Consider the following 10,835-nt stretch of genomic DNA (forward strand, 5'->3'; position numbering starts at 1 on the left):
CTGCACAGCCCACCGGGATGCTCTCCCTACATTGCCTTATATGGTAGTCAAGGCATCCTGTGCCCTGATTGGCCCGTCGCGGAGTCACGGGGGGGGGCGTGCACATTTGCAGAGGCAAATAACACCTGTCGGGACATGCAAATACAGTGATAGGAAGTGCCCTTTGCCGTAACACCAAAGCATCCAGCCTCATGTCTTTTTACCCTTATACCCTCCTGTGGTTATGCACAGAACATGGTAAGAATTTCACTTTATAGCTGCACCATGATGCCAAACCTGTCAAAAGTATGTCTAGATGACTGATCAGTGGAAATGATTCATCACCAAATGCAACCAACTCCCATATTAAATATAAAATGACATGTACATAATTGATCTAAAGACATCTTTATATTTTCACCTTAATAGGCTTTTTTAGGAAGGCTTAAAGGTCTTATTGTAATTATTAATCTATATTTAGTGGATGCCTTTGTTCGGAACGATTTACAGTGTCAGACAAGCATCTCAGGCGATTTACTTGTTCATACAGCACAATACTTTTAATGCAGCAGGCGAATGTGTCATGATGAAAGATAGTATTGCAGGGGTGAAAACTGGACTGGGAACCTTCAGAAGACAAGGAGGCAACCCTAAAAAGAAACCAGGCCAGGACAATTCATAAGACATCTTACTTAGTGGATAAAGGGTCACAAACTGACACGTGGTCGGTTTGGTCCAGATCCTTGAATGTACAAAACCGCAATTCCTTTCTTGGTATGAACGTAAAATGCTGTAGCTCGAACTGGTTTACTATATACTGTATTCAGCTAAATGTCTGTATCAAATGCTCTCTGGCTGATATGCATTTTTGGTGAGTGATGCGCTGCCACCTGCTGTCAACATGCTGAATTAGCAGAAAGTAACTCATTTTAATGGAGCTCTGAACATGTCCAATTCAGCTCAGAGCACAGCTACATTACTACAAAAATACTGCAATACCCAAGGCTAATCATCCTTAAACATGCTCTTCTTGCAGAAACAGTTTACATTTTGTTAGTTCATGAAAGTTTGTGGTTAAGTTCCAGTCTAGACTTTCCCAACTTGGCCTTTGGTTTATCTTTTTGGGGTTTACTGTGCATGAGGTCATGAGGTATTTTATAGCAAAAACGTTGGAGCATTTGCAGAGTCCTCATCAACACTGCATAAGCAAGTGAAAGAAAATAGGAATACACATGTAACTGGGGGCTGTTTATTACTATCACGGCCCATCTAGACAGGAATGTGCAGTGCAGACACAATAATGGCGGGTGTATTTAGTTCAGTGCCTCGCACTCCACAGTACAGAACATAGGCTACAGCGACTGGAAAATATCCACAGCAGTTAAACAGAACACCATATAATAAAGAATAAGTGTCATTAAGGCACTTTTAATAGCTAAGCGGCAGAGCCCAAAGTATCCCAGAAACATTACTGCAATTTCAGGTGAGAAAATATTTCACATTAACAAAATGTCAGGTTTACATCACCAGAAACACAACAAGAATGACTTTTACTTCCTTTATGCAAATATAAAAATCATATACCTGGACATCCAGGTATGAATACCTGAGGGCAGAAATGATAAATTTTTTATTTTTTTAAAACCAATAAGGGATTTACACCTAATGTACTGAAGATAATGAATGAATTAATGAGAAAGTCAGTAGACATATTTAACCAAACATGAGGGCAATGTGCATGTCACTTATGCAAAATTAAAAGGCAAATAAATCCATTCAATCTACTCAGATAACATTCACAAAGTACAGACTAAGGAAAGGATGTCAGGAACTGCTTGCAAAACATGAGGAAATAGACAACAACCCTGTGATACAGTGAAGGACGAAAAAAAATCAGATATTAAGTTGACATGGCTGTGGGAGGTATACAATTTCTCCCACTGGTTCTAAAACAGCGTGTATGGCTATATGTGTGTTTATACATTTCTATTTATATGATATCTTTTTATTAAAACCATGGGCAAACAGCACCCTACCTATTAGGGTTAAGCAAATAAGGCCATTACTCAACCGGAGAGTTCAGTGCAAAGTCGGTCAGTCATTCAGTGATAATGTATCATCGTTCATAACACTGAGGTTGAACGGAAAGACGTAATCTGGTTATCTGAACGTCAAACTTCCAGGCACTTTTGGGTTTAAAGTGTGCATCCTCCTGCAGATTCCATCAGCCTCTATCTTCTGAGTAGCAGGCTTTTTAGCTCATCAGGAAGCTGAATGAAGAAACAAGCCCATGTTATCAGCACAAGGGCTCAAAGTTTTCATGACATCCCTCTTCCCACATGGTCAGGTGCAAACACAACAAGGTCACAACTGTCTGCTTCAACTCGGCCAGCAAAAATATCACTGCATTTCCTCACCTGCAGCATAAAACTACAATGTTAAGATTTTTTTTTTTTTTTCTAATTAAAAAAAACCAAAATTTCCCTGAATACAGAAAATAAGAACTAGGGCCAAGAAGAGTAAGCAGATGCTCTCTGAGACCATAAAAAAGAACAAAGGATGTGCGAGCGAGTGACAGGCAGCACTGAGCTCTTACCTATAAGGGTACCCGTGATACTTGGCTCTGAAGATGGAGAGCAACCAGCTGAAGAACAGCGCCACCAATACGATGCCAGCCACACACATTACTGCAGGGGCAGGTGGAGATACACAGGGGCTCACTTGACAGCAAAAGTAATACAATTTCAACAGTTTCTGACTGATTTTAATGTTGTATGTTCTGATGTCTTCATAGTAATGACTGCGACCCTGAGCAAAGACAGTTTGACAGCCCTGTCTTAACCCTTTTCAAAGCAATACAGAAGTGCCTTTCCTGTTTTCCTCTTTTACTCAACTTTGACCCAGCTTCAGAATTTCCTGTTTTACCGACGGAGCTCTAGGATCCACCACCAAAGCTATTATTTCTTAACTGAGCTGATGTCTTTGCCCAAGGCAGAAAAGTGATTACATGACTGCAAGATAATTAGCTGACAACAGTTTAAGAGGAGACTGTGTTTTGAGTTGCACAAAATTGATTTAGCAAAGAAATAACCATTTAACAATTCAACAGATTCTTCTTATAGTGCTTTTTACAAAGTTTCATGGAACATAACATTATAGGAATGTGATGGGAGGAAAAGAAAACAACAAATGACAACGGTTGCTAATGAATTACACTGACATATACCATCTGAGAACTGAGGAAAGGGAACACAAAAAATACTGCTGAGCCAAGAAAACACAAGAAAAGTAAATGTTTGGGGTGGTCCAGGTATTGGTGGCAGCCCACCCTCCCCGAGCATTCCTGTGTGTTACTATACACCTGGACCTTTAAAGCTGTTGATGGACTGATGCTGAACCAACATCACTGTAGTAACTAACATTAAAAGAACACAGATAAGCAGAAATTCTCACACACACACACACACACACACACACACACACACACACACACACACACACACACACACACACACACACACACACACACACAGACTGAAACTGCTTGTCCCAAGTGGGGTCGCAGTGAGCCGGAGCCTAACCCTGCAACAGAGGGCGCAAGGCTGCGGGGAGAGGGGACACACCGAGGGCGGGACACCAGTCCATCACAAGACACCTCAAGCAGGACTCGAACCCCAGACCCACCAGAGAGCAGGACCTGGACCAAACCCACTGCACCACTACATCCCCCTCAGCAGAAATTCAGTGATTCAGAAATTGTTATAACACCATGATGGCTCTGGAGAGTTCACCGCTACTCAGTGACAGTAAAATGTCTAAAGTGACACTTCCCCCATGATCTCTTAAATTCATGTACCAATGTGTAAATTTTCATGCTCTATAACTCTGAGATCATAACTGTTGAAAAATGGATAACCTTCACACAGCAACTCATGTATTGTAAAAAAAAAAAAAAACCTTTATGCAACTACTCGTGTGATGAAAACTGGTTCATATGGTGGAAAGAAACTAACTGGACTTAAGAATCACGCATCTGCATCTCAGTCTGTCTTTCTGCTAATGTAATGAACACATATTTTCTATGAAATGTACGTCGCTTCGGAGAAAAGCGTCTGCTAAATTAATACATGTAATGTAAAAACAGAAGTCTAGAAGTCTGAGTGGAAAAGCACTTGACTGAAGGTAGTCTCTGCACACAGTCTACACCCTTAAACCCTTGGCTAAAAAAAAAAAAAAAAAAAAAAACTTTGAAAGAATACATGATTTATTTTAACCCATGACATCTCATACACTGCCCAATATTGTCAGTTTCCATTTTTTTCCCTACATAAGGTATTGCTGACATGGTCAAACAGCTTCACATACATCTATAATGAATATTTTTTCTCCAGCATTGCTATGAAAACACCAATATAACTGAGCACTTCTACACAGATTCCATATATTATTTATGAAATCTGGCACAAGTTTTTAAAATAAAAGACCAAGTTCAGATTTTATTCCTAAATCAGAACATGGCTTTTTCTAGGCAACCACGGAGAGTGACTTTGTCCTGATGCAGCTGACAAGTTGAAACACCTGGGGAATATTCTATAGACCTCATTCCTGACATTTTCAATGACATACATTAAAGAGCAGGCAGCAACTGCGACGAAAAAAGCAGCTTGAAGTAGGTGTTGTGTGGATTCAAAGATCAAGCTTGCTAAGAAAACGGGTTTCCCCAAATGGCTCACTTACTCTTCCTCTTGCCTACATCCATACTAGACGTGGCTGCTTCGTGCAGCAGCACCATCCCCAGGGTGACAGCCGCATCTTAGAGGAAGCATTAAGGGATCACCAGGTAGAATGGGCTAATTCATGAGGACTGTCTGTCTCTAATCTCCCATCAACCCAGACTGTTGTACCACATTCCCAATAGCCCTTCGTCGAGGAAAAGGATACTGAACAAGAGGACAATGTGGGTCTCTGCGACAAACTGGGCCTGACTGCTGCCATGGATATAGCTCTACAGGAGGAGGAAAGAAAACATGAGTAACTTGACTCTAGATTGCACCAGAGATTCACTGCCATGAAGAAAGACATTTCTGTCGTTAAATAAGCTATGCTCGTCATCATCTCACCACTTGTCCCGTGTTAGGATTCTTGTGGGCATATGGGGGTCCACGGATGTGGTTCCACATTTGTCCTGAGGTCATGATTAACACAATGCCCTGCCAAGAGAAGAGCAGCGAAAGCTTGTGTGCATGTTACATAGACAATTTTAGACCTGCAATAAACCACCCCAACCGTCTGGCTTTTCTAACAGTGGGTGAACATCAGTGAACGTCCTGCTATAAAATGTAAAACTCTCCTCTAAGAAAGTCTACAGGTGGTCCTTGATTTACGAAAGGGTTGCGTTATGACGACTTCCTTGAAAGTTGATTTTGTTGCAAACCCCCTTATTCTGCATTATATAAACATAAGGATGTACAAATAATTTACATGCATGAATGCTGTGTTGTATAAAAGGGCTTTGTTGCAGTTTTTCCCATCTTTCACACATTATTCATGTTGCAGCATTATAATTTACCAGAACACTCATGCTGTGTCCTGCTCAGTCATTATGAAAAATTTACTTGAATGGAATCACAAATAAAACATTTAGACACACTGAATGAAAAAGAACTATGGTGCCTTGCTGCAGTGCACCCAGTTGATATTATCATACAGCTGATGGAGCAGTCGTCCTTAGACATTATGACCAAATGTCAAGGCTTGAAAATAAAAACAATATGGTTGATGGGACAGACATCATAAGTCGGATATGTTGTGAATCAAGGACTACTTGCATTATAATTTTATAAATGAACCATCAAAAAGATAAACATGGGTTAGTGCTAGTGCCCTTTAATGTACTCTACCAGTGCAGCAAAAGCCCAGGTGTTCCTGTTGAACAGGAAGTCCAGGTTGTTTCGGCGCAGGTAGACCAGGCTCCCAATAGCTGCCAGCAACAGACCAAGCATAAGTGGTCCAGCGTAACTGGGAGGCCGGAGCACACGGATCTGGAGAGAAAAACGGCAGACGTGGTTCTGGTTTCCTGAACACCGCAACAAGTGCTCCTAACACACACAGCAGAGCTAAACCCTAAGAGTTGACACAAAAACAACAAAAGTCTACTAAACCATCAGCAGGAAGCTGGGAACAACTCATGTTCTGTATGTTCATCTTCACCGTAGCACTTTGAATAATAGTGCCATTTGTGAGAGTTCAGTATTCTGTTTCTGCCAGACTATCACAGATTTGTGATTTTGTCTTTAGTGACTAGTCCACCTGTACCTGGTCCACAGCAGTGTAAACGCTTTACTCCCACCCAATATAATTAAGAACACAACGTTACTAACAATATTATTTAGCTAAGTGTATACACTAAGCTGTCACAACTATGCAATAAAACAACAAAAAAGATGGAGACATTTGCTTGTATTAGATGACAAGAACCAGTGAACATATGTTTGAGAACCTATAATAAATTAACTAATATATTTGATTTTGTGAGATCAGTGTTGGGCTTCTTAGACTTCTGATCACTGCTGTTCCAATGTTACACCAGTCCAGCCTACAAGGAAAATTTTATAAAGCTCACATGGACATCAGTCCTGTCCGCAATCCAACGGGCAATCTGTTCTGCCCCGAAGCCTCGGACCTGAAGCTCATAAGTGTCGGGACGCTTGGGCTTCCCTTTCGGTGGGAAGTGGATGAACGTGGGGGCAGAGTTCAAGTTCAGCTGTAATGACAAGCACCAGAACACTTTAACAACAGTCCTACTACCAAGAGTCAATTCACTGCATTTCTATAGGTGCACCATGGTCCTTCTGTACAGTATATTATGTATATCGATAACAATGGGGTATCAACAGAGCTACATAAAAGAAGCAATTACCATCTGAAAGACATCTGACCCGTCATCAAAATCCACGCTTGCAAAGAAGATCCTGTTGGTGAAAGCATTGGAGTAGCGCCAGGAGTTGGCCAGGATTTGATATTCCTCATCAGCCTGTCTGCAAATAGAAACACAAAGCAAAGTCAATAGCGCCATAAAGGCATGGAGGGTATTTGGTGGAGAACCGACACACCTGGTGGCCTGAGGCTCGAGGGACTTGTTTTCAGAGTATACGCTCATATAACAGTGAGCCGGGCAGCTGGCATGCTGTCGTGATGAGAAAAACCTAACGAGTTTTTCAAGAATAAACAACTGCTCCCGGGCCGATGTCATAGCAAGTCAAAGAAAAACTTCACTTCTCAGCTACTAATAAAACGTTAAACTTTCAACACATTCTCAATATGATAATCTATAGATGAGTTTTTTTTTTTTAACCCATCTTTGGTTTGATATCTAAATGGCTGTAAGAAAACAGTGACAGGTTTTAAGAGCAGGAGAAAAGTTCAGCAAACCTGAGCAAGGGACTGAAATGTATCCATGGATCTGCTCACCTGCACACGCCACACTGCCGCTGGGGTTGAAGCGCGGTGAACATCACCACCACCGAGTAATTCCTTGGAGGAGCTTTCACAAACTTCCGGAACTTCTCGCCGTTCATTCGGATCACGGCTCTTCTTCCGGACCAGTCCATCAGCTGGCTGATCTTATCGGAGAGCAGCGCCTGGAGAAAAAAAAAAAAAAAACAGACCATGGCTCCACATAAACTGGTGTGTATAGTGTTTCAGTCAAAGCTGCTTCCTTACAATCTAAAGGTCCCCGGTTTGAATCCCATTTCCCGCTGTAGTACCCTTGATCAAGGTACCGATCCTGCTTCCATACAATAAAAATTACCAGGCTATATAAATTAAATAAAATTAGTGTCGGGATAAGTATAAAGTTAATTAACACTAAGTCACGTCAAACAAAGATGTCAGTTAAATAAATAACAAAGTGATGGCAGCTAGTGCAGCAGGTGGTGTAGCGGGTAAGGATGCTGCCCTGCAGTCAAAGATCCATCTACAAGACTTGATCATCCACTACACCCCAACAGACCGCTATGCTCCTCCACAGCTGCCTGCTTGGTGGTCCAACACACAAAAGGTAAAGCACGAAGGTTCTCGGTTCTGGCTCCGTTGTGGTGGAACGACCTCCCCCTCTCACTCAGAACTGCTGAATCTCTGTCCACATTTAAAAGGGTCTGAAAACTCACCTCTTGCAGACTCACTTCGCCCATGATCTGCTAAGCTTGTGTAAGGTATAAACGTTCATGGAATATAACTTTAAAATGATGTCCGGATAAACCTTTACACAGCTACTCCTGTAATATAACGCAAATGTTTATATGTATCTCAAAACAAACCAAAAAAAAAAAATACAAGGAAGGTGATCAGGAATCGTCAATATTCTCATAAATTCCATGCAGCTACTCGTGATAAACATTTGTTCATATGGTGAAAAGAAACTAACTGTACTTAAGAATCATGCATCTGCATCTATCATAACATGTCTCTCTCTGCTATGTTAATGTTATGTACACGTTGTATTTTCCATGAGATGATGTTCGTCGCTTTTAATGAAGCATCTGCTAAATTATACATATAAATGTAAGATCTGGGTTCGAATCCCACTCACCCTCAAGAATCAAGTCAGGTCTTTTCCCTGAATGGATACATACAGTACAAATTTCCCCACAAACCTACCACGTAGGTCGCTCGCGAGGAAAATACGAGCAAAGGACGAGGGTCACGTGTATGACAATCTTGTCAGGAGACGAGCTCTAGCTGTTGGTGACTCGGCTGCTGCTCAACTGACAACAAAAATCATGCTAACGTGCCTCCATGAACACAGATTACACACAAACAAAAAAGTAAGTGATGCCGACAATAAATAAGCAAACTAGGTGCAGCCCGGCTGCTCTTTTATTTGTTAAAACACACACACTGACTGCGCAAATATTTTTGCACTCACTCAGCCGAGCACAGAGCAGCTAGCCTAATCAGCACGCTCAGAAATTTCTCGTCGTGTCGCCACAAAAACGGCCACCAGAGCTACACCTCGAGCTACAGGACAGATTATATGAGTAATAAGCGGAAAAATGAGCAAATCGTGTTGTGAAGCGACGACACGACAGTGGGAGTCGGAGCCGCTCGTGCGCGCGCGCGAACCGTCATGACGGGTCCACCTGTAGTACCAAGTTAGCAGGAAATGCAAAATAACACGTCCTAGAAGGCTTATTTTATCATTTTATTACGGCACATTACCTCTTTCTTCACCTGCGCATCGGACGGTGCTCCACACAGTCCTAGAACTAATAGTAATCCACACAAATGTTGTAATAACATTTCTGCACTTCCGACTCTGCTAACTAGCGAGTTCCTCCTGTTTCTGAACCCGGCGAAATTTCCAACTGTAACTTTCCTATTGGTCGATTTTAACAAAGACGAACCAATGGTAAACCGTTGTTATGGGGGGTTACAATCCTGCGGTGTTTTGTGATTGGTCAAAAAAGTTTTACAAAAGGAATTTTTTTTTTTTTTAATAGCGTCCTTAGACATAAATATATATACACAACGTATGGGAAAGGCCAAGAAGCGAACGCGTGTGTCGGTAACATGGTTTATTTATGGAACGCAATTTAAGTCCACTTAAAAGGCGTGAATTAGAACTATTTGTTTAACATTTGTTTACAAGAAAAGATTATTAGTGCTAGTGAGATATACAGCACAACCTGCTCTGGCACTTACTAGGACACACAGTGACAGTGCCAGGGACGATGTGTTGGGACTCCAAAACAATTAGCTAAACATATGCTACCCGGCTCTCAGAGGGTGCCTGAGTGGGAGTGAACTGAAAAGTGATAAGGAGACCAGGCGCGAGTTAGCATGTAACCGGTTCTGGCGGTGACTATTATTTTTTTACTTTTGACCCTTCGGCCAGAACCAGAGGTTCCTTATCATTGCCAGCGCCCCCTACAGGCTCTCTTATTGAACAGCATTCACACACTGGTCAATTACGAACTGTTTTGCAGCAACTGAGGGCAACGCAAAAGGAAAAAATTGTTTTCGGGTGCCATCTCTTCCCTTTTTTTGTATTCAGTTTTGAACTCACTACACTCTCCCCTGTTTTTTTATGTTCCATGTGATCTACTCCATTATTTCTTCAATAAGCATGGTCATGACAGTAGGAACAGCATGGATGATTGAACATACGGCAGTGGTAAGGGGTGTGAAGTGTGCACCAAGCCGGGATATACCACAGTGACTTCACTTCCGCTCTCCACGGTCTGTATGGTGGCTGACCGATGGAGTCATAAGTAAATACTTCCCTCGGCCTTCCAATCCTTTGAGATCTCCTTGCATTCCCTTCCGTTTCAGTCGCATCCATTCCTCTCTCTACATTCTCTGCCTCTTTTCTTTCATCCACCCTTTCCATCTCCAACTCATCTGTCTCTCTTTGATCCCCATCTTCCATTGCTTGCTGGTGACTGGGGAGCTGGAGAGATTGTACCTGTTCATCTTGAACCAGACCTGTATCCTGACTTTCTCTGACAATCCTCTCCGTGGAAGGACAAAATTCGCTGGCTGTTGCACGAAGGTTGGAGTGGTGTATAGGGCTCTGTTGTACCTTGTCCAAGCTCTGTGGGTGAGGTTCACAGGGTTGGTAACAAGGTATTTGTCTTCAAAGATCATAATGGTAAGCGTATTCTTCCTCATCTGAGTCATCAGCCTCTGGCTTACTGACAGGATGAGCTTGTAAGTGTCTTTTCTGTCTTACTCTCCTTGTCTCCTGTTCCGCAGGAATTTGGCTTTCAATGGGTAAGTCATTGACGGGCAGTAAGATTACGGTGTAGTATCCTGGAGGTCTGGCTGCCACTTTCTGGCTGTACCTTGTACACCAG

At 42.1% G+C, this 10,835-nt stretch overlaps 1 protein-coding gene across 1 annotated transcript; it reads right to left on the reverse strand.

The window, feature by feature from the left end:
• Window positions 1-1,091: 1,091 nt before the first annotated feature.
• Window positions 1,092-9,326, reverse strand: LOC108925330 (magnesium transporter protein 1-like). The gene is made up of 10 exons (XM_018737167.1): window positions 9,199-9,326; window positions 7,450-7,619; window positions 6,899-7,016; window positions 6,602-6,742; window positions 5,880-6,020; window positions 5,100-5,189; window positions 4,921-4,984; window positions 4,717-4,791; window positions 2,576-2,666; window positions 1,092-2,249 (listed from the first exon to the last, which is right to left on the reverse strand). Exons 1-10 carry the CDS (start codon window positions 9,277-9,279, stop codon window positions 2,234-2,236), a joined length of 987 nt encoding a protein of 328 aa, XP_018592683.1. The 5' UTR covers window positions 9,280-9,326; the 3' UTR covers window positions 1,092-2,233.
• Between the last annotated feature and the right edge of the window lie 1,509 nt (window positions 9,327-10,835).

Source organism: Scleropages formosus, chromosome 13 (genome assembly GCF_900964775.1).
Source record: "Scleropages formosus chromosome 13, fSclFor1.1, whole genome shotgun sequence".
In the NCBI taxonomy this organism is placed as follows: Eukaryota; Metazoa; Chordata; class Actinopteri; order Osteoglossiformes; family Osteoglossidae; genus Scleropages; species Scleropages formosus.

Coding starts and splice junctions, on each gene's coding strand:
- LOC108925330 (XM_018737167.1), bottom strand. CDS start 9,279: ATGTTATTACAACATTTGTGTGGATTACTATTAGTTCTAGGACTGTGT. Junction 7,017..7,449: donor CGGCAGTGTGGCGTGTGCAG/GTGAGCAGATCC, acceptor TTCTATTTGCAG/ACAGGCTGATGAGGAATATC. Junction 4,792..4,920: donor CCACATTGTCCTCTTGTTCA/GTATCCTTTTCC, acceptor GCTTCCTCTAAG/ATGCGGCTGTCACCCTGGGG.